This window comes from Phocoena sinus, chromosome 4 (assembly GCF_008692025.1).
Source record: "Phocoena sinus isolate mPhoSin1 chromosome 4, mPhoSin1.pri, whole genome shotgun sequence".
Taxonomy (NCBI): Eukaryota; Metazoa; Chordata; class Mammalia; order Artiodactyla; family Phocoenidae; genus Phocoena; species Phocoena sinus.
The window spans coordinates 86,028,506-86,055,925 of record NC_045766.1 but is presented as its reverse complement, the minus strand read 5'-3'; the positions used below and the strand labels follow the sequence as shown (position 1 = coordinate 86,055,925).

The 27,420-nt window shown below is 44.1% G+C and overlaps 2 protein-coding genes across 4 annotated transcripts in view; one reads left to right on the top strand and one right to left on the bottom strand.

Moving 5' to 3' along the window:
- The window catches only part of C4H3orf52 (chromosome 4 C3orf52 homolog), a 33,542-nt gene extending 24,480 nt beyond the window's left edge, over positions 1-9,062 (top strand). For all 3 annotated transcript variants that reach the window (XM_032631104.1, XM_032631103.1, XM_032631105.1), the window contains 2 exons: positions 1,252-1,433; positions 6,515-9,062. In XM_032631104.1, coding sequence (XP_032486995.1) covers positions 1,252-1,433; positions 6,515-6,519 — 187 coding nt within the window. In that variant the 3' untranslated portion in view covers positions 6,520-9,062. The remainder of the gene's footprint in view (positions 1-1,251; positions 1,434-6,514) is intronic.
- Positions 9,063-12,506: 3,444 nt separating this feature from the next.
- Positions 12,507-26,851, bottom strand: GCSAM (germinal center associated signaling and motility). Its single transcript, XM_032631032.1, has 5 exons — positions 26,821-26,851; positions 21,657-21,701; positions 20,282-20,328; positions 14,178-14,206; positions 12,507-13,302 (listed from the first exon to the last, which is right to left on the bottom strand). The coding sequence occupies exons 1-5, from the start codon at positions 26,847-26,849 to the stop codon at positions 13,033-13,035; spliced, it is 420 nt and encodes a 139-aa protein (XP_032486923.1). The 5' UTR covers positions 26,850-26,851; the 3' UTR covers positions 12,507-13,032.
- Positions 26,852-27,420: the final 569 nt, after the last annotated feature.

Here is a 27,420-nt window from a genome sequence, read left to right as displayed (position 1 = left end):
GGCCACTCTTAAATATTTTATTGCTGGCTCTTAATCTGGACCTTTTTAAAAAATCTAGGCCTTCTTGAACCAAAGGATATCTGTTGAGAAATCTAAATGTTCAGGTAGCATTTAACAAGCTGTATAGACTGTTGATTAGCTGAGGATAGCCTCATGTTTATTTTTATTTTAGAAATGGGAAAGTATGTTCTAAGAAGATGAAAACTCCCTTTCCTTAGGTCTCCTTACTGAGAGTTGCAAAACCTTAGGAAGTGGAAATGGGACAGAAAAAGTTTCTCACTTTGGGGACAAACCAGGGAGGTATGATTTGCTGCTGGTACCCAGGGTCATCTGTGAGAGTTTAGGAGTCTGCATCCAGCCGATGGCAGGGAGCTTTGGGCCCTACCTTGAACATTTTATAGGTTAAGTAATGAACTAGTTAAACTGAGTAGCTCTGACACACGCTTGTTGGGGCAGGGAGAGGCTGTGGTGTGAGAACAGGGAAAAAAGGGGGTTCCCTGGCCTGGTGTTGGGCAGCTCTTGGAGCCTCGTTGACAATAGCCGAGTCAGTATCTCCCCTGCATGGCCTCTCCTGGTGGGCTCCAAGGGGATGGGTTCTAGGTGGAAGGAGGAGGTTAGGACCACCTCAACTTTGTGTGATGGATGCATTGATGAGGGGGCTTCTAGGGCAGTACACTCTTTGCCCTTTTGTCCTGGGAGGGAATGCAGAACTAAAAAGATGTTTTTCCTAAAATCAGTTTCATGAGTTGCAGTGTGATTCCGTTGATTTTTTTTTTTTTTTTTTTTTTAGCGGTATGCAGGCCTCTCACTGTTGTGGCCTCTCCCGTTGTGGAGCACAGGCTCCAGACGCGCAGGCTCAGTGGCCATGACTCACGGGCCCGGCCGCTCCGCGGCATGTGGGATCTTCCCGGACCGGGGCACGAACCCGTGTCCCCTGCATCAGCAGGCGGACTCTCAACCACTGCGCCACCAGGGAAGCCCTCTGTTGATATTTTTTTTTTTTTTTTTTTTTTCTTTTTCAGTACATGGGCCTCTCACTGTTGCGGCCTCTGCCGTTGCGGAGCACAGGCTCCGGACGCGCAGGCTCAGCGGCCATGGCTCACAGGCCCAGCCACTCCGTGGCATGTGGGATCCTCCCGGACCAGGGCACGAACCCACGTCCCCCGCACTGGCAGGCGGGCTCTCAACCACTGCGCCACCAGGGAAGCCCTGTTGATATTTTTAACTGTCTCTGTTTGGTTTGCCTTTCAGTGGTGAAAATGCCACAATAACCTACCACCTGCACTTTGGGTTTCCGTCAGAAGACCACAACTTTATGAAGTATGTGATGAGTGAAGAGTTGGTGCTGGGCGTTTTGCAGCAGGATTTCCATGATCAGAATGTGTCCGGTTGTGAGACTCTGGGGCTTGACCCAGCGTCCCTCTGGTTCTCTGGTAAGTGGAGCACATCAGAAGGCAGAGCTGTGATGATAAACAAGTGAACCAGACAGGGCAGATGGCTCGATTTGCTTTCTGAGCAGGTGATGTTCCACGCTCCGCGGAGGTCACCCAGTCCCTGCCCTCCGTGAGCAGACAGAGCGACTGGAAAAAATGTTACGGAAACAACTAAACTATAAACATGAGGGTTGCTATGTGTTTCCTTGCTGTGGTTCACCCACCTTCTAAGCCCCATATCCCACATCAGAATATCGTTAGAAACTTTCATGGAAACACTGTGATCTCACAAGAGAAGCAAGTGCTGAAGAGTTTGAAGTAAACAATATAGTTAAATTGTTGAAAGATGACCTCGGTATGGGGAATCTATCTCTTTTTCTATTGAAGGCCACTGAGTCCATTAAGACAGGGGTCCCCAACCCCCCAGGCTGTGGACCGGTACCGGTCCGTGGCCTGTTAGGAGGCGGGCCGCATAGTAGGAGGTGAGCGACGGGCGAGCAAGTGAAGCTTCATCTGCCACCCCCCAGCGCTCCCCCTCGCTCCCCATCGCTCGTATTACTGCCTGAAACACCCGCCGACTCCCACCTCCACCCCCAGTCTGTGGAAAAGTCATCTTCCGTGAAACCGGTCCCTGGTGCCAAAAAGTTGGGGACTGCTGCATTAAGATATTAATCGAGGGAAATAAAAAGACAAGTTCGTCTCTTTCCATAGAAGATTGTAATACATTTACTCGTCTACTTTTAAAACTAAGAAAAGGATGGGGAAATGGATATGTTTTTTAACAAGCATAGAAGATACCCGACTTGTCAGAATCTGAGAACGTTGTACAAAACCTGCCAGAAAGGAAGGTGGAAAGGTGAGATGACCACCAGCCTTCGAGACCTCCTTCCCTCACGTGTGTCTGCACTGAGCTTTGGCCTTACTTCCCATTTTTCTTCTGATTCCTCACTTGGAGAGGTTTTAGCTCTTGTTTAATGCCAACAGTCTTGGATGGTTTTTCAGCCACAACCCATGAGAAACACTGCACATCAGCAGTGGTAAATGCTAGTTGAAAGAATGAAAAAGGTGAATGAGAAGGATGTGTGGTGAGTGGCAGGCACGGGGCCAGCAGCCGAGGGTCAGGAGAGTGCAACAGATTATAAAGCGCACACGTTACCACAGGCTGTGAGAAGAGGCGTTTATTGTGATGACGCTTGATTCTTGGGAACGGAAAGTGGAAGTGGACTGATCTCGGCCTGGGAAGGCAGAGAGTTTTATAAAGCAGTTCTTAAAGCTCTCTTTCTCCCAAATGAATAAAAGGAATGACTTTCAGAGGGCCAACTTTTAGCTCACTGGGAAAGTCACATAAATGAATAGTTTCTTCACTGAGCATCTAAATAAATGAAGTGTGTGTCTGGGCCAGGCAGATAACATACTGTGTGGAGCGAAGAGGTTCTGCCCCCTGTACAGGAATTTTAGACAATGAAGGGGGTGAAGGAGAGGGAGAGAAGGAAGGAAGGAAGGAAGGAAGGAAGGACCTTTCAGCCCACTCCTGTGCACGGCAGAGAGAGGGGAGGCCCACCCTGCCTGCTGTGTGGTGACTGACCTTGACTTTCTGAGCCTCCTCTTTGAAGCTGTGGTCCCCAGCACTTTCTAAATGAAGACCATGGGGTGGGAGGAGGGTGAGACAAGGTTGAGGAGGATTATGAGGCCGGCAGGTCCGCGTTATGAGGGCAGGTGGCTTATGAGGTCTGACAGAAGACCTGGAACTGAACCTCAGACTCTGCATCGGGGATGCAGCCTGAGCAACACTGTTTCTGCTCCTCAGGAGATGGTACTCTTTCTCTCAGGCATTTTTCCTGGGGACGGGGATTTCTGTGACCCCCGCACCAACCCACCTTGCAGAGCGTGAGCAGTGTTTGATATTTTCAGGAGTATGAGTATCGGTCCCTTCTCAAATAGAAGGGTAGACAGTGACCATTTGGGAAGCGAGGAAGGAAGAAGAGAGATGCAGAGAAGGCAGGGAGGCAGAGGGAGGGGCAGCTCAGAACCAAGCCCAGAGGGAGGGAAGAGAGGGGTGTGAGGCCTCTGGGAGGGACCAGTGAGACTCGGGGGTACCGACGCCAGCTCCCTGTGTTCGTAGGCACGGTGGGCTTGGCGAGGTATCCCCCCGCTCCTGTCAGGAGTTGGGCAGCCACCGTCCCACAAAGATGATGTTCTGATTCTTCAAAGAGAAAAGTTTTTTGTTTTTTTTTTTTTTAAAGAAGATGTTGGGGGTAGGAGTTTATTAATTAATTTATTTTTGGTGTGTTGGGTCTTCGTTTCTGTGCGAGGGCTTTTTCTAGTTGTGGCAAGCGGGGGACACTCTTCATCGCAGTGCACGGGCCTCTTCACTATCGCGGCCTCTCTTGTTGCGGAGCACAGGCTCCAGACGCGCAGGCTCAGTAGTTGTGGCTCATGGGCCTAGTTGCTCTGAGGCATGTGGGATCCTCCCAGACCAGGGCTCGAACCCGTGTCCCCTGCATTAGCAGGCAGATTCTCAACCACTGCGCCACCAAGGGAAGCCCTGTTTTTTGTTTTTTTTTTAACGTTTTCCTCCTTTTTAAAAAAATTTATTTTATTTAAGTATAGCCGATTTACAATGTTGTGTTAATTTCTGCTGTACAGCAAAGTGATTCAGTTATACATATATGTACCTTCTTTTTCATATTCTTTTCCGTTATGGTTTATCGCAAGATATTGAAGACAGTTCCCTGTGTTATACAGTAGGACTTTGTTTATCCATCTTATATGTAATAGTTTGCATCTGCTAATCCCGTACTTCCTGTCTATGCCTCCACCACCCCCATCCCCCTTGGCCACCACAATTCCGTTCTACAAAGAGCAAAGATTCTTAAAATTCTTTGGCTCATATGCCCCTTAGAGAATTTGGAGACAGCCATGTACCTTCTCCCAGGAAAAAATGCACACACTCTTCCCCCTAGACAGAATTTTACAATTTCAGGAATTCCAAGGATTCCCTGGAGCCGGGCTGCAGTTCCTCTGGGGTTCCTATGTGTGTGCTAAAGAGTCAGAACCTTAAATTAGCTTGTAATTTGGACTCCTAAGGGATTTTGTGTGTATTTCTTATTCTCTAATTTGGACATAGGACAACTCTTTGGCCTAACTGCAGGCATATTGATGCCTTCTACAAATAAAAACTTCCCTTAATATTATAGTCATACGTGAATTTTTTTTTTTTTGGCGGTACATGGGCCTCTCACTGTTGTGACCTCTCCCGTTGTGGAGCACAGGCTCCGGACGTGCAGGCCCAGCAGCCATGGCTCACGGGCCTAGCCGCTCCGCGGCATGTGGGATCTTCCTGGACCGGGGCACGAACCCGTGTCCCCTGCATCGGCAGGCGGACTCTCAGCCACTGCACCACCAGGGAAGCCCATAAGTGAATTTTTAAATTTATATTTTCTTGCAACTTTATTGAGAGATAATTAACCAATAGCACTGTGTTAGTTTAAGGGGTACAGCATAATGACTTGACACTCGTATTAGGAAATGACTGCTGTGATAAGTGTAGTTAACAGCCATCATCATCACCTCGTATAGTTACAAAAGTTTCTTTTCCCTCATTACGAGAACTTTGGGGATCTGCTCTCTTAGCAGCTTTCAAAGGTACTGTGCAGCAGTGTTAGTGATGGTCACCATGCTGTACACTGCATCCCCAGGACTGATTTATGTTGTAATAATAGGAAGTTTGTGCCTTTTGACCACCTTCGTCCAATTCCCCCTCCTCCACACCCCACCCCTGGCAACCACCAATCTGATCTCTTTTTCTGTGAATTTGTTTTTTTAAGATTCCACATATAAGTGAGATCCTGCAGTATCTGTCTTTCTCTGTCTGACTTATTCCACTTGGCACAATGTCCTCAAGGTTAAGGGAATTTTTTTATTGGATCACTGCCCCCACCTCCCTTCTACCTTTGAGCTTCTTCACCGAGTGGAGGGAGGGGTCCAGAGACAAGGAGGGGAAATCTGTTTTACAATGTAAAACAGCTGCATGAGTTATTTTGGACGTGGGGTAAGTTATTTTGTCGTGTTTTCTGACATGTGAAGGAGTTAACCGGTAGACTGAGTAAAGAACAAAAGCAAAAACTGATTAATGTGAGAGAGAAGAGGAAAAAGCTCTAGGCATTGAGAATAGTGAATCTCATTTGCACAGATTTGGGGTAAATGGATGGGCTGGCTGCTGGCAGAGAGGCCAGTGTATGCATTCTGCCCTTGAAAGGACTGCCTGGGTGTCAAGGGAAAACATTTAGGTTGTTGGTAGATTCCCCGGGAAACACAGAGTTTGGCCAAAGAGCGCTGCTTCTCAGCCAGGACAGTTTTGCCCGCTCCGAGGTATTTGGCAAAGTCCAGAGACATTTTAGTTGTCACAATTGGGGGTGTTGGTGGGAAACTAGCATCTAGTGGGAAGAGGCCAGAAGGATTTTTCTAAACCACTTACAATGCACAGGACAGTTCCCGATGGCAAAGAATGATCCAGGCCCAACATCAACGGCCAGAACCGTGCTGTGGCGCACGTGGGTCCCCTGTGCCCTGTCCCGAGTCGTTGCCTGGGTACCTAGGCTTTAGTCAGGCCAGCTGTGCGCCATTTCCCTCATCAGAATGTCTCACTGAATATTGCGCTGTATTAAAAATGAAAATTTAGAGGTATTTTTATGGTTAGATTATGCAAAAAAGACTGTTAACATGTCCTCTGCATCCAAAGGGCCTCGTCAAAATGTTATTTATCATGAATGATACCGAAGCAAATAAGCAAACAATGTCATTTGCCTTTTGAAAGGAATTCAGAGTTGTGTGCCTCTGCGTGCATGGGTGTGTGTGTTTGCCCACGCGTGCCACTGTGTGTATGCACGTGTACGCACGTGTGCACCTGTATGCTTGTGTGTGTGTGTTGCCTGAAGAGTAAACCTCCTCTGTTAGGAATTTACAGATATTCCACTTTTACATTAGAGTTTATAATCAAACCCAAAGAAATAAAATAAAAACATAAATGTTTAGAATAACCATGCTTTTTAAAAAATGGTGACTTTGCATTTTCTTTTCAGAATGAAGCGGTCGAGGTCGCTCTGTGTCTGAAAGCAGCACTCCAGTGATCTCTGGGATGAGGAGAATTCATTCCGTTTTACAGAAGAGATCCTGTGAATTAACGTAGAAGGACGCACAGTGACTACAGGGCTGGAGATGGCCCTTTTTCTCCTGATTCTGCACAGAGTCTGGCACTACGTCCAGCAAAACAGCACCCAGGGCTGCCCCGGCTGGGTCCAGATGGGGCGGGGTGACCAGGCGGCGGGTGGACCTGCAGGGTCAGGTCGCTGCTGTTCTTGAAGCACTCTCTGCCCCCACCCACACGTGGACACGCTCTCTTCAGGGTAATGGTGGCCTTTGAGGCAGGATCCCGCCAGCCTGAGCCCCTGGCGAGAGAACGGGGAGAGGCGAGGTGAGGGAGAGCTGAGCCAATCGCTCCCTGAAATCCTCCGTTCCACCCCGATGTCTGATCTACCTCCAAGCAAGGCTGTGAGGAAAAGGCAGGCGTCTCACCAGATGTAAGCAGTGTTGTCTGTGTCTCCTTCCATAGCCGCATATCTCAGCAAACTAGCCTTGGCACTCCATGCAATGTTATGTAGAGCTACAGAAATGAGGTGTGTGTTTCTTATTTCCCTTCTGTGTATAGTTCCTGCGACGGCTGAACACCTCTTATGGAAACACGGGTCCATGTTAGTTTTGAACACACGACTCTCATTTTGGATAGTTTCTCCATTTATATTTTCATCAACTTTCATCAGAGAATCATTAAGACAGCTTACCATCTGCTCTAGGTAGTACATGTTGGTTTTTGTTGTCCAGAGTCACTAGCCTTCCTGTAGGATTCAGTGTCTTCAGGCACTGATTGTGTATCTTATTGAAGATGGTTGTGAAACAGGAAGAACCACGCTCGGAAATAAACTGCTGGAAGTTCAACGTCAGATCCTTTTGGAGGGGTGAGGGTGGAGTGAACAAGAGGGACTCTATTGGTCGTCTACGGATATAGAATTACCTGTCATGAGGGAACAAAGTGTCTTGTTAGGAAAATGGCTTTGCTGGAAATTTCCAGGAGAGTTTTGTGGTCATGTAATGAGAGTTTCTCAGCCTCAGTATCTCAGTTAAATTGGCCCTGGGTGGACAGTCAGGCTGGGGGCAGCTGCGTTCCGGGATGTGTTGGAGTACGAGTCTCAGGTCGTAAGTCGGTGTTTCATTTTGAGGATAGTTCCTCCAACTAGTGAAACAGGTGGATTTCCCTTCTTCCTCTTATTTTATACGTCAAACCTAAACCTTCACGTTTGTACTTTTAAGAAAATAATGAAGAACTTTATTTTTGCCTCCGCATTGCCACGTTGACCTTTGCTGCGTAGGGGTTGACTCTCCAGGGCCAGGATTTGGGTTGGCATGTTCTCACAGTAAATGGTATTGGAAGTGACCTTTTCATTTCCCCAAGGGCAGCTTCCACTTCTGAGTGAATAAGATTGAACTGGGCTGGCCTGTGTCTTCCTCTCCCTGTTCCTGTTGCCTGGGGAGCAGGGGAGCCGTCTGCCCTCTCCACTCCCCCCCCACCCCCCCCACCCCCCCACCCCCGCCCCGGGGCCCCTCAGGCAGGACCAGGTGTCTGAAGAGCCTGGGGCTGGAAGGAAGGGCTGTTTCCTGTCTGGAGGCAGGACCGGGTTTGGTTCTGATCTTCCCTTCTCTTTTGGAAACCACCAAGATGCAGGCACCTTGTCTTGGGTTCTGACCACTTGAAAGTCATAGAGAGGATTTTCCGTTAGTTTTGACTCTTCTGCCCAAATGGTGTGGAAAGAACTGAACTTTGTGACTAAAGCATTTTGAGGTGTTTGGGGGGAAAATGGCACTTATATACTGTTGTGCTATAGGGGATGAATTGATTGGCCATCACACATCTTCATGATGAGCATAATGAAGGTACATAAGAAGGTTTCAGCAAATATCTGTGGTATCACTGAAAGGCTTTTTTTGTTTGTTTTGTTTTGTTTTTTTGGCCACGCGGCCTGTGGGATCCTAGTTCCCCGACCAGTGATCTAACCCAGGCCCTCGGCAGTGGAAGAGCAGTCTCAACCACTGGACCATCAGGGAAGTCCCTCACTGAAGGATTTGAGGAGAAAAAACTGGTCTTTTCTGGGAGTCACTGAGGTACAGGCAGAAAGGATACAGCCAGATCAGTAGAACCTGCCCCTCCTCCCATTACTGACAAAAATTCTAGCCACATGTCCTATTCTTTTCTCCCTTTCAATTTAACTTAGTTCTGCAGATTTTTTAATGATCTGTGTTGCAAAAGGCTATAGAATATTCCAATGAAGAAAAGGATGATAAGGAAAAAAGCCACTGGTTTTATTAGGGAGTCAGGCTCTGCACAGATGAAACAGGAAACAGCAGGAAAAAAATAGGTGTTAAAAATAAGTAAAGACAAACTGCAGGGCTGCGTGATGGTCAGAGAAAAGGGTGAAAAGTATAGTTTAATTGGAGAAGGCTTTGCCTAGGAAGTAGGACTGGCGCTGAACCTTGAAGCAATGGTGGGATTTGAATAAACAGATTTGCTTTCCTTTACACGTGTTTGTGTCTTAGGATGAGCTGCATGTTTTCTCCTTTCCCCTTTAGATGTGGACTCTAGACATGGATTCTGCCCTATTCAGAGTCTGATTAGTGGTGAGAAAAATGGGAGAAATCTCTATGTCTTCCCTTCTCTGCTCCCATTACTGTTTCATTGTTTTAAAGTAAGCTAATTCACACTATTACTGCATTGCTAGCAGCAATCTTTCCTTTATGATTAAAGTTCATTATCCTCTTAGTAACAGAAGGCAGCCCTCTCATCTTATAGTTAGGAAACCAGCGTCTGGAGAGGTGGAAGGACCAGCCCAGAATTCCACAGTGTTGGGGAGCAAAGTCCAGTCTAGTGGGCAACCACACATGATCAATGGCCTCCAACTGGTGGGCACCCCAGGGTCACGCTCAGTTCAGGCTGGGCTACCATCTGGGAATCCATGAGGAGCACAGGTGGTGAGGGGGAAGGGATGGGTGGAGAGCTGTGATTATCAGACTGTACAAGACTCTCTGGAGTGATAATGACCACTCAACGCTTCACCCAGTGCCTCGCAAAGGAACCCTCTGTTAGGAAAGGGGGAGAGACTTAACGCAGATCCATTTAACTGTTGACAGAACCGAGGCACACTCAGATCAAGTGGCTTTCTGAACTCAGTAGGTTGGCTTGGAAAAGAACAGAGTCAGATAAATGTAAACAGAATCTCCTTTTTCTCTGAAGGCTCCTGTGGAATCTTGGGGACTCAACTTTCCTGTTCTACCTATGCCTTTCCATTCCTGAGCATATTTGAAGCATCTGTCACCCAAGGTTGTCTTAAAAACGCGAGGATTTGGGGGCTTCCCTGGTGGCGCAGTGGTTGGGGGTCCGCCTGCCGATGCAGGGGACACGGGTTCGTGCCTCGGTCTGGGGGGATCCCACATGCCGCGGAGCAGCTGGGCCCTTGAGCCATGGCCGCTGAGCCTGCGCGTCCGGAGCCTGTGCTCCGCAGCGGGAGAGGCCACAGCAGTGAGAGGCCCGCGTACCGCAAAAAAAAAAAAAAAAAAAAAAAAAAAAAAAAAACGCGACGATTTGAATTTATTTGTTGTCAACGGTAGGTTTTCCTGACCTGTCTTTGTCTTTTTCTTGTACCTCTCTTCTGTTCTATGTAAGAATTTATTCACAGACTAAGACTATTTATAGCTACTAGTATGAACTTAAAGCGGAAACCACAAAGCCTGCGGGTACTGCATAAAATATGCCTCTGTGAACTTAGGCTATGTATAGTTTTAAGATCAACATCAGGGAGGGGAATTTTCTGATTATATATGTGACTTAAGGGACCAATTTAAATCCTCAGTCTCAGTTTCTTATCAAGAACAGGAATTCTTTAACTTAGGGGTTGCATCCCCAACCCCTTGAAATTGTATACAGATATTTGTGTGTGTGTGTGAATGTACATTTTCTGTAAAGAGGGTACCCTGCTTTCATCAGAAATCCTGAAATCTATGGAAAATAGATCAGCATTATATACAGCCCTAGTAGGTATTTCAAAGCACTCCCAAAGGGTTCTCCCACTCAAAAATAATTCCCTTTCAGAACCCCTCTAAATTTCATTATAAGAACAATTTTCTTTGTTTAAGCATTTATACTTAACGTGTTCCCTATAAAACATATTTGGGACAAGTAATTCTTTCATGGGGTAAGACTCAAACAACTACAACTTATCATGTTGTACCAAGAATATTTAAACCAATCAACTGCCACAGTGGTCCAACGTCCAAGTGAAAAATCCCAGTGTAAACCCCAGCAATTTTGTGTTTCTGCCTCTCTGGAAGACTGCCAGGTGGCCCTGCATCACCAGGCCCATCAGCACATGTTCTTCTATAGACGTCATGAAGAGTTTTGTATCTCTTTACTCTTTGATATCATTTGTTCAGAATCTGTGACAGATGATGTACATACATTGAATATACTCCTCCTGCTTATGGGTGATGGAACTGAGCCTCCAATCTACATGTTCAAGTTCTCAGAGGGAGGAAGAATGGGAATCAGGATTCGAATCATCGATTATCTGACTCCAGTATCCACATTCTTTGCCCTAAGCCATGTTACGTCTTGTACTGTATTCCCTGCTATCATGCCTGTCTCCTTTTGAACTTGAGTGAATCCTGGCCAAAGGTCAAAGTTAGGATTCCATGTTGAAGGATTTTGCAAAAAATTGGAAGTTAGTGGAGTATAAGATATTAAGATGTGATTGGCTCTTAGATCAAGACCATCAACTGGCTGAAGTCTCAGCAAACCTGTGTTGACACATCCAACCTTAAGCCACTGGATTTATCCCTGCTGGGCCCCTAGCACACTTTAAATAGCAAATTTATTTAACTTCGGTTCGGTTGGGGAACAAAACAGTAATTAAACGCCTAATGCATCTACTACTTATCTCAACAAACTTTTTACTATTGGAACACCCCTAAAAATTCGGACAATAGCTATGGGTTAAATAAAACAGGAAGTTGAGAACGCAGGTGTGCATATAGAAATAGTCTAATTTGCTAATTCTTCTTGCTCTCACCCTAATTTTTGGTTTAATATTTCCATACCATTTTATTGGTACTAGCTCTTATGGGTTACACCAATACCCAAACACACTTTTGTTTAGTTTATCTATAGTTATGATTATTTAAGGAAGGGGTCTGCAAACTTTTTTTCTGAAAAGGGCCCCAAAATAAATCTTTTTGGTTTTGCAGGACCTACAGTGTACATCACAACCTTTCACCTCTCCTGAGGTTGAGAAGCCACAGACAAATGAGCCATAGACAAATGAGCGGGCTGTGGGCCAGTGACGTTTTATTTACCAAAACAGCGAGTCGGCCACATTTGGCCTGTGGGCCATAGTGTGCTGACCCCTGTTTTAGGGGATAGGCATAATTGTAGAAACACTAAAAGAAAGATAAAGGAAAATAAATAATATGGGCATAGGGAGAAATGCTCATTAGAGAAGAGGGGTGTGTGTGTGTGTGTGATTTTTCCAGTGTGGACACTATTCATAGTTTATACGTGGCATATTATTTAACACATACATGCACCCTGTAGTAGAGGCCCTTCTATGTAGTATATTGGCAGAGCACTGAATTGGAAGCCAGGAAATCAGGCTCTAGGTAAAGTTCTGCCACTCACTTGAAATGTTGCATTGAGCTAGTTATCCTCTTTGAGCCAGAAAAAATAATGGGATTAAAGGATCTCCAACGATCTACTCTATCCTTCTCTGATGCTAGGATTTTCCTAAGATTTCTAGGGAGAAATACAAAGTTAAAAATTATGGATTAAAAATATATAAAAAATATATAAAAACTTGGCCTGGAACTTACTAATTCAACCCATGTAACCAGCCACACCACCAGAGCCAATGAGTCAAAGGACGCTCTGTGAAGGCCACTGCTTAGAGGTGTGGAGTAAGAGCAACGCCACAGGTGCCCACCCGGAAGGCTATGAGTGAGAAGCTGGGTCTACACACATGTGTGGAATGAGGACTCCCCTTTGGGTGCACTTACTATGATGGGTGAAGCTTCCCTGTGACTTCAGAGGACAGTCATGTGGACATTTTATAGGAAGAACCTGAACAGAGGAGCAGGGGACCAGGGAGTTCTTCCCACCACTGAGTAGAATGGCCCATTTCTTAAAGCCACTTAGAACCAAAGATGGTCACTTCCTTCTCAGAGAGTGGGTGTTTGGTATAGTTGGTTGATCTTTGGATGTTGGACATCGAGAAGGATCTAGGAGGCCCTGAGGCTTGCAAACTACATTCTCCAGTGACCCCAATAGAAAGGGCCGTTGTGTGTGTGTTGAGGGGGAGATAAGCTGAAAGAGCTTTGTGCCCCATGCCTGCTTCAACCAGAGCTCCCCAACCCTGGCTTTTATTTGCTGGTATTAAGTGCTGATCCAATCACTTCATTAGAAATGAGAAGATTGAGCCTGAGAAGGGGGCATAAGTGGATGTGGCTATATCAGGGAGTCAGAGAAGATTCTACTGGGCATAAGAAGTTTATATTCATCTTCTGGGGAGGACGGACGCCTAGGGGCGGAAGGCACACGAAGAAGCGAATACTCAGTCCCGTTTCCGTCCAGCGACTCTCTGGGTCTCTCAGCCTCGAGGGAAACGTTCTCATAGCACCCCTCAGCAGCGTTCCCTGATGGCCTTTTCCCGAGGACGCTGTGGTTGATGAGGGTGTAGCACAGATCCTCCGAGGAGCCCTGGTCAGCCTCCTCCTGCTGGTCAAAGGACAGCCATCATCAAGACCTGGCCTCTTGCCATTCCCTTTATACTTCGTCTCAACAGAGGTTCAGCCTTGGGCAAAGTCTGTCTTCCACAGCTGCTTCCCTTCCATCTCCTGTGTCTGGTTTTCCTAAATGGCTGCCCCAGCCCAACCACTAGCCCAAGCTGCCAGAGAGCTCAGCCTACTCAGGCATGCATTCTCTGCCCCACGTCCCAGAGTGACCCCAGACTACACTACGTAATTCCCAAAGTCTCAGGACCCTGGGGCTGCTCCTTCTTATATAAGAGAACAATCCGAAGACACCTTAAAGTGCTTGGGTTACGATATTTAACCACCCATTCTAGAGATATCTGCATTATTAAAAAGAGAATCCACTTAAGAAAAGGTCTCATTCAGTGAAATCTCAGGAGATAAAAAGCAAAACAGCAAGGTACAGGAGAAAGAGCGTGGATTCGGGAGCGAGACTTGTTTTTGAATCATGCCCCTGCCATCTTGTCGGCTGTCCGGCTTTGAGGGAACATCACTTGATGTCTCAGTTTTCTCATCTGTAAAATGGGTAGGAAAATAATAGTGCAAATCTTACAGGGTCGTTGTGACAGTTACATGAGATGATGCGTGTGAAGGGCTCAGCCCACTGCATGGCATAAACCAAGTACTCACTAAATATTAGTTCCTTTCAATAAATTGTGCAACAGAGATGGCTGTTGCTTCTGCCGTCAGGCTCTGCATATGTCCCTGGGCTCACAAGCACTGGTGTCTAAAGAACTCAATATTAAGGTCAGAAGGGGTGTTGGAGGTCTTCTCCTGCTAGCTGAGGTGTCTGCATTTCTACTGTCATGTCAGAAAAAGTCTCAGAAATGTTTGCATTACCTGGATGGGAGCGGATGATGTTTCTTCATCTGGAGAAAGAAAACACACATTTCAGGTCATGGGGAGATTTCTGGGAGGGGAGGAGAGGAACACTGAAAGAGAAGCAACCAGAGAATCAAGGAACAGCAGGGGTAGTCTTCCTCAGGCTAGCCTGATCTTCAACTCCCTGGGGAGTGACAGGGCCATCCAGACAAGAAACAGCCAGAGCTGTGCTGAGATGCTGAGTGGACGGAAACACATTCAGTGGGTCTTTGGATAGGAAATCACACTTCCCTCCCTTCCTCACTCCTTTCCTTCTCTGTCCTTCCTTCCCTAAAATTTGTTGCGTCTACCCTGTACCAGGAACTGGAGAGACAAAGAAGAATCAGACAGTCCTTGTCCTCAAGGGGCTCACAGGCAAGCATAGGAGGCAGACAAGGACCTAAGAGAGATCCACAGTGCAGAGGAAAGCTGTCGTTTCTACTGTAGGTGACAGGGGATGATGGCAGTGTGGAAGCTGGTGCTCAGGGAAAGCTTTACAGAGAAAGAAACTCTTAAACTGAGCATTTCCGTTTTTGAGACTGCTGGCAGAAACAAACATAAGCAGACCAATTTTTCAAAAGCCAGTGTACTTAAAACCAGCTGGCTCTGGCCACTCAGCAAAGAGGCAAACACACTAGCTGAATAAGCAAACATGAGAATTCACAGAGAAGCCTCAGGATATCACCCTACGTGGGAGGTGGTTGTGCTGATGCAGGCCACCTTGCTGTGTAAAGATTTATATTCCCTCAGTACTGACGTTCCAGATTCTCACATCTCTGTAAATTCCCCTGGCTATCTAGGACTTCCGTGACTATCGCTGTAAGAAAAGGGTCTGTGGGGATCCAAGATGGTGGCGTAGGAAGACCCTACAATCAGCACCTCCCATGGACACACCAAATCTACACCTACATATAGAGCAATTCTTTCTGAAGAAGAACTGACGGCTGACTGAACAGCTTTGCACAATGACAGAAGGACCAAATAGAGATGGGTAGGAAAGACGGTACGGACAGGAACCCCATCCTTGACACAGCAACCTGCAGGAGGGAGGGGTATCACTGAGGGGCCCATGCGTACATTCCCCTCCCCCCCCGGGGGGGGGCACAGCAATAAGAATAGCGGTTTAAAAGGCACCTAGACTCTATGTGAAGAAATCCATTTACTACCCCTAGAGCATCTGCCAAATGGGCAGGCAACTACTGGCACACTCCTCAGGTTCAAAGGCACTGGAGAGCACCATTTTTTGCATTCCTCCACCTTGATAGCACAGTTGGGAACGTAGTCCAGGTGCTCCAGCCAGGCTCCCAAGATTGCCCCTGCAGACTCCAGGCCCACAGAAGCTCCAGCCATCCCCCAAAAGCAACACCAGGGGGGTGCACTCCGGCTCTCCACCCCCGACTCCTACCCCAGCTCCAGCCATCCCACCAAAGCTGCCCAGCACATACAGTCTACACAGAGGCTACTCCTGCACAAGGCCATGACTGCAAGACTGGAAGAGGTAGCTGTTTTGACTAATTCATAGAAACAAACACAGGAAATCAAACAAAACGAGGAGACAGAGAAATGTTCTAAATGAAAGAACAAAATCACCCCCCCGATACAAACCCTAATGAAATGAAGATAAGTCATTTACCTGATAGAGTTCAAAATAATGATCATAAAGATGCTGACCAAGCTCAGGAGAAGAATGGAGGAACACAGTGAAAACCTCCACAGGGAATTAGAAAATGTAAGAAAGAAAACCAATCGGAGATGAAGAATGCTATGACTGGAATGAAAAGTACACTAGAGGGAATCAACAACAGATTAGATGATACAGAGGAAAGGATCAGTGATGGGAAGACAGAAGAGTGGAAATCACTCAATGAGAACAGCAAAAGGCAAAAAAGAATTTTTTAAAATGAGGGTAGTTTAAGGAATCTCTGGGAAAAACATCAAGCAAACTAACATTCACATTATAGGGGTTCCTGAAGGAGAAGAGTGAGAGAAAGAGGCAGAAAATGTATTTAAAGAAATAATGGCTGAAAACTTCCCTAATCTGGGGAAGGAAGCAGACATCCAGGTCCAGGAAGCAACAAGATGAACCCAAAGAGATCCACACCAAGACATATCATAATTAAAATGGCAAAAGTTAAAGAGAGAAAAGGCAGCAAGAAAAAAAACAAGTCACATCAAGGGAGCTCTTATAAGACCATGAGCTGATTTTTTAGCAGAAACTTTGCAGGCCAGAGGGGAGTGGCGTGATATATTTAAAGTGATGAAAGGAAAAACCTTAACAACCCAAGAAAACTCTACCCAGCAAGGTTATTATTCAGAATTGAAAGAGAGGTAAAATTTCCCAGACAAGCAAAAACTAAAGGAGTTTATCACCACTAGACTGGCCTTACAGGAAATGTTTAAGGCTCTTCTTTAAGCAGAAAAGAAAAGATTATAACTAAAAATAAGACACTGTATGAAAGAAAATATCTCACTGGTAAAGGCAAATATATTTTAAAGCCAGTGGAACAGCCGCTTAAGAAGCTAGTATGAAGGTTAAAAGACCAAAGTAGTAAAATCGACTGTAACTGCAATAAGAAGTTAAGGGATATACAGAATAAAAATGTGAAATATGATGACAATAACATAAACATAGGTGGGGAGCAGTAAAAATGTAGTGCTTTTAGGATGTATTCAAACAAGTAACTATCAATCAGCTTAAAACTAACGAGATATATATATATATATATATATATATAGAGAGAGAGAGAGAGAGAGAGAGAGAGAGAGAGAGAGAACACACACACACACACACACACACACACAATCACAAGAGACAACTACAAGTAAGCCAACAAACTGGACAATCTAGAAGAGATGGATAATTCCTAGAAACATCCAATCTTCCAAGAATGATTCAGAAAGAAAGAGAAAAAATGAACAGACCAATTACTAGTATCAGTAGAATCAGTAATCAAAAAACTCCCAACAAACAAAAGGTTAGGGTGAGACGGCTTCACAGGTGAATTCTACCAAACATTTAAAGAAGAGTTAATACCTAGTCTTCTCAAACTCTTCTAAAATATTGAATGCTTCCACGCTCATTTTACAAGGCCTGCATTACCCTGATACCAAAACCAGACAGACACCACAGAAAAAAAAAAAAGGTACAGGCCAATATCCCTGATAAACTGAGATGCAAAAATCCTCAACAAAATATTAACAAACCAAATTCAACAATATGTCAAAAGGATCATACACTGTGGTCAAGTGGAATTTATTCCAGGGATGCAAGGATAATTCAATATCCACAAATCAATCAATGTGATACACCACGTTAACAAAATGAAGGATAAAAATCATATGATCACCTCAATAGATGCAGACAAAGCATTTGACAAAATTTAACATCTATTTATGATAAAAACTCTCAACAAACTGAATATAGAGGGAATATACCTCAGCATAAAGGTCATATACATCAAGCTCACAGCGACATCACACTTGATGAGAAGCTGAAATCTTTTCCTTTAAGATCAGAAACAAGACAAGTATGCCCAACACTTACCACTTTTATTCAACATAATATTGGAAGTCTAGCCCCAGCAACCAGACAAGAAAAAGAGATAAAGGGCATGCAAATTAGAAGGGAAAAAGTAAAACTATCACTCTTTGCAGATGATATAATACTATATATAGAAAACCCTAGGGCTTCCCTGGTGGCGCAGTGGTTGAGAGTCCGCCTGCCGATGCAGGGGACACGGGTTTGTGCCCCGGTCCGGGAAGGTCCCACATGCCGTGAAGCGGCTGGACCCATGAGCCGTGGCCGCTGAGCCTGTGCTCCGCAACGGGAGAGGCCACAACAGTGAGAGGCCCGTGTACCGCAAAAAAAAAAAAAAAAAAAAAACAAAAACTATTAGAGCTAATAAATTCAGTAAAGTTGCAGGATACAAAATTAACATACAGAAATCTGTTGCACTTCTATATATTAGTAACAAGCTATCAGAAAGAGAAATTAAGAAAACAATCCTATTTACAATTGTATCAAGAAGAATAAAATACCTAGAATAAATCTAACCCAGGAGGTAAAAGACTTGTACTCTGAAAACTATAAGACATAGATGAAAGAAATTGAAGACCACGCACAAAAAATGGAAAGATATACTGTGCTCGTGGATTGGTAAAACTAATACTGTTTTTCACAGAACTTGAATAAATGATCCTAAAGTTTGTATGAAACCTCAAAAGATGCAGAATAGCCAAGCAGTCTTGAGAAAAGAAAAGCAAAGCTGGAGGTACCATGCTTGGTGATTTCAAACTATATTACACTACTATAGTATGCTATTACTATAGTAGTACTATGGTACAAATACTATACTACTATACTGGATATTATTAAAAAGACAACAAATAACAACTGTTGTCAAGGATGTGGAGAAATGGGAATTTTTTGCACTGTTGGTGGGACTGTAAAATGCTTCAACCTCTATGGAAAACAGTATGGAGTTTCCTCAAAAAATTAAATATACAACTACCATACGATCCAGCAATTCCACTTCTGAGTATTGATCTGAAGAAAACAAAAGAACGAATTTGAAAAGATATATGCACCCCAATGCTCATTGCAGCATTGTTTACAACGGCCAAGACAGGGAAGCAACCTAAGTGACCCTCAGTAGATGAATGGATAAAGAAGATGTGGTATATGTATATACAATGAAATATTACTCAGCCATAAAGACAATGAAATCTTGCCATTTGCAGCAACATGGATGAATCTAGAGGGTATTATGCTGAGTGAAATAAGTCAGACAGAGAAGAAAAATATCATATGATTTCACTTATATGTAGAATCTAAAAAACAAAACAAATGAACAAACATAACAAAATAGAAACAGACTCATAGATACTGAGGACAAACTGGTGGTTACCAGAGGGGAGGGGGCAGGGGTGTGAGTTAATAGTTGGCGGAGATTAAGAGGTACAAACATCCAGTTATAAAATAAATAAGTCATGAGAACATAATATGCAGTATGGGGAATATTGTGAATAGTACTATAATAATTTTGTATGGTGATGGTATATTATATATATTTGATATATATGGTATATATATCAAATCACTACGTTGTGCCCCTGAAACTAGTGTAACGTTATACGTCAATAGCTTCAATAAAATTTAAAAAAAACTAAAAGGGTCTGTGAGTTTCAGCATTAGAGGTCTTATTTCTACCATTAGAGGTCTATTTCTATTCCTGTTTTGCTGTGATGGAGATTGGGGTTTCCTGCTCCCACAATTCCCCTGGGTGAAAAGGCTAGGGGTGGGAGGGCTGTATGATATTTTTACACACCAATAGGGCTCGTTTTTCAGAGTCAGAGTGAATGAACCAGGCTCTCCTCTTTAAACCCAGGAAGGCAAAGGCAAAACTCATTTGTTTTTCTTCTTTAGAAACGTTGTGGCCTGTCCTCAGGCCTGTACTTCCTTTGCTTCCCCCCTTACACGTGACACTCTTCACCACCCTCTCCTTCAAATGCTTTTCTTTCCTTAACTTTAGCCCTGTTCAGTCACCAGAGACCGTTGCATCAGCCTCCTAAGTGGTCTTCCAGCATCCGCTCTTGTCACTCCTTCCTACAATCTGTTCTCTGCACAGCAGACTGGGTGATGTCTTTAATGCAAATGTGGTCATACTTGGCCCTTGTTTAAAGCCTTTCAGTGCCTCCTGTAGCTCTCAAGACAAAAACCCTAACCCTAAACTTGACCCCAAGGCCCTGCCCCTCCTCTGTGCTCTCTGTGCCCACACTGGCCTCATTGCAGTTCCTTACATGTGCCTCACACCTCCACCTTTTGCTTTTATTGTTCCCTTTTAACTCCTTCAGCCTGCAGACCTCGGGAAATAACAGAAGGCTATGGAGATGGATAAGCCTGTTCTTGCCTCAATGAGCTCCCAATTTAGTGGAGAAAAAGAGACACGCAATTGAACAAATTGCAGCAAATCTGTGAGTGTTATACTAGAAATATGCCCAAGGAGCTTTGGGAGCAGAGGGAAGGGGCAGCTTGGAAACCTAAGTCTATCAAAAGTAAAAATGATGTGAAAGCAATGACTTACTTTGCTTTGGGGAGTCTTGTCTCAATTTAAAAATGTGCATTTTTTTCCTATAAAAGAAAAGGAAAAGAAATCAGTTGCTTTAATATTCAGAAACTCTCAAAGGGAGTTACACTCAACTATAAAAACTTATGCTTAACTCATTTGTTAAAGTTATAAGCCTCTTATAATACCGCCTTCAGCCAGAGAAATAAAAGGATAGGAAAAAGAAAAAATTAAAGATAAGACGGAATAGAAATCTACTCCTTTGCGTTTCGCTCTCTCCCTTTTTCTCCTTCCTCCTCCTTTTTCTGAGGCTGGTATGGAATTGATTTATAGATGGAGAACTATGGTTATGTTATATATAATTTTTTTTTTATTGGCTGCTTTGGGTCTTCGTTGCTGTGCGCGGGCTTTCTCTAGTTGCGGTGAGCACGGGCTACTCTTCGTTGCGGTGTGCGGGCTTGTCACTGCGATGGCTTCTCTTGTTGTGGCTCATGGGCTCTAGAGCGCAGGCTCAGTAGTTGTGGTACACGGGCTTAGTTGCTCTACGGCATGTGGAGTCTTCCAGGACCAGGGCTTGAACCCGTGTCCCCTGCATTGGCAGGTGGATTCTTAACCACTGCGCCACCAGGGCAGTCCCCTCTACATAACTTTTTGGAGAGGTTTTTTTCTGACAAAATTTCAATTTCTTTTATATCAAGGAGCCATTGTTATATCTAATCCCAACCTCAGTCCCAATCTATGATATCCAAACAAACAAGCAAGCAATCAAGCAATCAATCAAACACCTCCCGTATGAGCACAGAGGTGACTTCACTGTACTGATGACCCTTGGAAAAACACATTATAAATATAATGGCAGCCAGTTATCATCACAGGAGACAAGGACAGCATCTGCTCTAAGGAGAATGACCATATGTCCTGGTTTATACAGACAGTTTAGTTAACGTTGTTATCAATCATTTAGTGACACTTAACTATTTTTAGCCTCCTTTTCACTCGCAAAAGTTTCCCAGTTTGGACAATGAATTATATGGTCACCCTGGCTATACGTTCTCTGTGCAAGGGACAGAAGTGCATGCTTCTGTCCCAGGTAGACGCTGGGATTTGCAGTGTAATTAAGGGGCTTTTCTCTACATTGATAGCCAGTTTCATCCTTGCTTCTGAGGCTTTCCCGTTTGAAGAGTGTGTAGCCACCCATGAGACTATTGTTCCTGTTTCTTACCACACTCGAAGCATCACTTCCCTGACTGACTCTCAGATGATGGTGGCTGGGCTAGTGCCCAGCTTCCACTGTGGCCACAGACAGTGGATAATTCACAGGTAACTTACAGCAAATACCACATTGAAACTACACTTATAGGGAAATAACCCCTGAAAACAGTTCTCCACTCACCATGGAAGGCAGAAACACCCGTCAGCGATGTGGCAGTCCCAGCATCTAAAATACCCAAGAGATGACACAAATCACAAGTTTAGTTTCTGTAGCTTTGTTAGGGTGACTCTCTTCCCTTTGTCATTTCTGTAAAAACCCTTTTTTTTTTTCTCCCCCAAGAGAATATTCATTCTAGGTGACTTGGACACATCTGTCATACTAGAATGGCTTCGTCCTCCCAGGACATTAACTGGACCTTTGGAAATATGACATTATCAACTCCTAATCAGAGAAGGAACTTTCTGCTGTGTTCCCAGCAAAGAAAAAAAGGCTTGCTTATCTCCAATTCCAGCGATTTATGTGGCCTCTTGTGATGAAGGACACACAGAGTTATCTCCAGGAGATCAACGTAAAAGTGTGTGGACATTTGAGAAATTTCTTCTAGGCATCGATTAGGCAATATTTACGTAGGATCCCGCTGCACTCTGAATTTCTCCTATTTACACTCATAATTTTCTGCTCACTTGTCTATATCCTACACTAGAAGGTGAGTTTCACAAGGTTGGGGACCATATTTGTCTGTTCATCGTGGTATAGATTACCAGCATATGCCACAGTGTCTGGCACATAGTAAATATATTTTCAATAAGTATTTGATAAATGAAGGAGTGGCTAAGAACAGAGCAACTCTAACTGGCTCAGATCATCAGATCTGCCTTATTGACCTCAAGGTATAGCTATATAAACAGGACTTGTTATCTCTTTAATGGCAGAAAGGCTCAGGGTCTCTCTGCAGTCAAATATTGAGGCTAAGTCTGGGCATCTTTCTGAACTGAGGCATGGTTAACTACCTACACGGTTGACTGGGAAAGGCCTTTATAAAGTACTGCATGTACCAGTAACACTATGCAAAAATGTTTGGAAAACACAAAAATATCTCCCCCAGTGTCTCTTGGCAAGGGCAGTGGAAGAGAGGCTGCTGCACTTGAGCTTGGCTGTGGGCGCCATCGTTCTGAGTCTTCTGACAGCTTCTGGGGTCTGTGTACCATTAGAGCCTTTGGGGCTGAGAGGTATAGCTGTAGTTCTTCCTCCTCTTCAGGCTTCGTGCAGGGTTCTTTAGCCCATTTGCTTATATCTCCTATTTCTGACATTAAAGAAACACCGGAAGGAAAGCACTAAATCACACTCACGCTAAGAAATCAGGTTCGCTTAGGAGATATGGGAGTAAGATGAAAGGAGATGATTAATTTTGCATGACTGGATCAATATCCCTGGACTCCCGGAGCCACAGTTTCTTTATGTGTAAAATGAGGATACTTATACCGCTTACTTCATGGAGTTGTAAGGGTCACATAAAGTTAAATATGCGCAAAAGCTATTTTCAAACTGACTAATTCCCCCAGTCAACTTTTCTGCAATATATTCTTGCATTTCAGTTTGGAGTTTTGGTCTGGGGTAGGTTCAGTCTACGTGCCAGCAATTCCAGGTTTCTGTCTCTTACACAAAGCTTCCCTGGCTTCAGTCTGCCCAGCACTCTCCCTTCTTCTAATGCCCAAGGCCCTTCCAGTCTGTTTCATCCTTTGGACTGTACACTTTAACCTAGGTCCAATGATACACACCAAATATTTGATCCTTAATTTGCACCGAAGAAAAGCACCCTGTTGGGGGGATGCCTGTGTAGGCTTTGGCTGTGTAGCTGCTTTTTAACTGATACTCTTTCAAAAGCTTCTCCTGAAACCATGGGGAAAGCGTAGATAACTCTTCAAGCCACGGAACAACTGGCTTTACCACACTTTGGGATTCTTGGATTCAGGGACGCTCGTTCCATATTTTAGCGATTCCCTGACACTCAAAAGGCCTGGTCAGAAAGGATTGATGAGGAAGACTTTGTTTAAGAGCATCAGGGTAACCACAAGTGTCTCTCTGCACAGCCCTTTCAACAATTGTAGCCATGTGGAGGATGTGATTACCTCAGGAATAGAAACTCAGAGCTTAAAGTGAAATGGCCAGGATGGAGCTGGAGCAGAAGGGTACATGAAATCGACAGACAAAGAGACAACAGGAAATAACGGTCTTCTTTCCAGCTGCTAGGAGTTACACTAGATTCCTAGCAAAACGGCACATCTTCTGTCCAAGGTTTCAGAGTGTTTTTGTCTTTTGTCTTGTCTTCACGTTTACTATCATTACAACTGCTGCTGCATCTAAGCAGGGTCCTCTGTTGGGGCGTATGTGAAGTCCAGGACCTGACAGACTTCATTCCTCACAGGCAAAGCCTGGGAGAAGTTTTGCTGGATTTGCTCTCACCTGGATGTTCTCTGTTTGGGGCTTTGATTTCTCAGATTCCAGGGTGTCTCTTGAGAGATCTGCTGCCACCCAAAACTCAACATATCAAGAATGAGCTAAGTCTTTCCTTTCCAGGCCTCCCACCTTGCTTGATACTTTTTCCAGCTTTCTTCATTTCTTCTATTTGTGTGTAACCCCAATTGCCTCAGCTTCCTCTTGTTGCCCTCCCATCTGTTAATACGCCCTTCTAAAGCATATACCTCAGTCTGTCCTTGATTTGACCTCCCCTCCATTGCCATAGAACAGCCCTCGCAACGTTCTCCAACAACTGCCGACAACCACCAGGCCCCAATCATTTGTTCCCAAATGTCCAGACAGCATCATGACAACTGCAAGAATATCAGTGTACAGAGAGGCTTATCTGCTCTATGCAGTTTCAGGGACTGTACACAGGAACCGAGAAGGGCACTGGCCTTGTCTCATGTAAATTGAAATTTTCACAGAAAGCACCAAGGCAGAGAACATGGGATAAAAGGGAAGGAAAGAATTAAATAAAGAAAATAAATTGGCTCACTCTTTGGGTTTCTGTATAACTATCTTTTTATTTGTGGGGAGTTTAGGGTATAGAGAAAAAGAAACTAAAAATTAAACACAATTTACTATGTGCTTACTATATATATATATATACACACATATATATGCACACACACTATAAATGCTACTTACTATTATATATATATTACTTACTATACATACTACTTCCTAAATGTAAATAACATATACATTTTCTATGTTATATTTCACTTAATCCCAGAATAAATCCATGAGGTAGGTATTATGGTTCTATGTCTTACCCATGAAGAAATTGAGGTTAAAAAATTTATGCAACTTGTCTGAGGACAAGTGGGAATAAGTGGGAGAAGCTGAGTTTGCTTCCGGCAGATTCATCCTCTGAAACTCTGAGCTCCTCTCATGAAGGGAATCGGTGCCATTCTGCCTGATGGTGGGAATTTCCCTGCCTTTTGTAACAAATTTGATCTGGAGAGACATGGTGGAGTGTGCTGACTGGATGATAACCAGGTGGTAAAGGTAAAGTTGAAAATAAGATCCAAGTAAATATAAGACTTTTGAGTATAGTCAGGAAGACATTTTAAGTCAGCATAGAAATGAAGATGCTGGGCCAACTGAGTAATTATGTAGAAAAATATGTATTTCTATCTGACACCATATAATGAATGTATGATGCTAAATGTAAAGCAATAAAACTATGAAAATTATACTGTGGATTTGTCTTATTTTGGGATGGAGAAATAATTTTAAGCATAAATTGGTAGAAACCAAAAAGCTTTCTAGATTTAATTCAATTATGTTTAAATATATAAGAAAAACATAAAAATTCTGTATGGTACAAGACACTCAGATTGGACAAAAATATTTTTGGTAATATTTATGAGAAAGGGCTAATTTCTTCAAAGTAAAAATAGCTTTTACAATCAATAAAACAAAGTAGACCAAAATCCAAAACAAAAGTGGGCAAAAGGCATATTAGCTCTTCACAGATGAAAAAATACACATCTCTGATACAGACAGTAAAATAAAGATAATGCTTCTAATGTTATAAGTAGTTATAACTGTGACTTCCCGGTTTATTTTCTTGTTTATACTTTATTTATTCTCCAATTTCTTTTACAACTAACATGTATTAATGTCACAATCCTTCACAGCCTCACTAAAGTTCTAAAATACAAAATTACAAATGTAACATCAATCATAACTTTCTCAGTCACATCATACCTGTATTTTGTTTTATTTTTTTTTTCAAGACAGTATTTATTTAGGTTTCCAGTCATTCATTCGGTGTTTATTGAGCGCCTACTATATGCCAGAAACAATGTTAGGAAACAGAAATTCAAAGATGAATAAGCAACAGTCTCTACTTTTGAGGACCTCACATCTAGACATAAAAATAGGGACTTATAATCTGATAGAAGGATGCTAGAGTTTCAGACTGAGGGCTGTAAGGATCTGAGGAAGAAAAGTCCCAGACAACACTCACCCTCAGGGAGGGCCGGGAGACATTCCTCGGGTTCACCAAACCTCCTTTTGGCAGGTGGCTTTTTAGATTCTATGTTCTAGCTCTCAATGGCATGAACTGAGCTCTGAGACACCAAACACAATCCTGTAAAGACCACCCCCCCAACTCCCCAGCTAGCTCATTTTCTCCAAACCACCTCACTTTGTACCATAAGGATTCCCTTGTTTTGGATGGTACTAATTTTTAAAATGGCAGCTTTGACATTAATGAAGGTGATGGTCCAAAAAAAGAATATCTTCTAATTATTGAACCCTACTCTGTATTAGGTACTATGCTAACATCCCACACACCAAAACCCTCCAGCATAGGTATTGTGTTATTATTTCCAGTTATCATGAGGAAACTGAGGCCCAGAAAAGTTAAGCCAAGTTCTCTACCAATTTCAATGACCTCTGCTTACCTGTTGCAGGGAATGTGCACCAGGTAAGGTCTTATGCTATCAGGAAGCTTGCTGTTTATTTCGAACTTTAATAGTGACTAAAAGGGTGGTGGTGTCTTTAACCTCAGAAGAGCATACCCTCCGGGCCCCCAGAAAGTTTTTCCATTTCTTAGGGGGTAGTCTGTTGCACAGAACTTCCTTGATAAATTCTTGCCTTTCAGCTGTCCTCCACCAGCTGCTCATTGTGATTCTGGGGAGAAGGCCAACCTATAAAGAATTGAATGTGTTCTCTGGCACATAGTAGGCACTTCATTCTTGTCAGTCCCTCACCCAATTGCTTTCTCCCCAAGAGTAGACCTCTTTTTCTCTTTCTGGCTACATTGCCCAGACCCATCTCCTCTGCTCCCCATTAGGGAGTCTGGGCTCACCTGTTTTCCCTCAGCAGAGAGTTCCCCATCCTCTCAGTCCTCTTGGTGCCTTCCCCTTGGCTTGCCCTGTGTTCTGACAAGTGCTGCTCCTGACTTAGAGACAGGGCTGCATTGCTCAGCCACCAGGGCAGAGAGAGCTGTGAGGAGAGTATCCCTTTGAAGAGGAGAGGAGGAGCCCGGGGGGAGGAGATTCAGAAGTGCACACATGCACAACTTCCTAAAATGTCAGAGGCTGAACCAACTGGGTTATTGCCCTTAACCAGAAGTTGTTAGTCAATGAGAGGTTTGAACAAATGGGGAAGCCCCAACTGCAATTGTAAACAAGCCATGGGGGTTTTTCACCTCAGATACCTGAGCTCATTAAAGCACTTTGTAGTCCTAGAAACATCAGACGGGGAGAACTTTGTTTTAAAACAAAAAAGCTTAAAAATCAAGCCATAGGGCTTCCCTCGTGGCGCAGTGGTTGAGAGTCCGCCTGCTGATGCAGGGGACACTGGTTCGGACCTTGGTCCGGGAAGATCCCACATGCCGCGGAGCGGCTGGGCCTGTGAGCCATGGCCGCTGAGCCTGTGCGTCCGGAGCCTGTGCTCCACAACGGGA

Coding starts and splice junctions, on each gene's coding strand:
- GCSAM (XM_032631032.1), bottom strand. CDS start 26,849: ATGGGGAACTCTCTGCTGAGGGAAAACAG. Junction 14,207..20,281: donor ACAAGACTCCCCAAAGCAAA/GTAAGTCATTGC, acceptor TTCTTTCTCCAG/ATGAAGAAACATCATCCGCT. Junction 13,303..14,177: donor CATCATCCGCTCCCATCCAG/GTAATGCAAACA, acceptor TCCTTTGACCAG/CAGGAGGAGGCTGACCAGGG.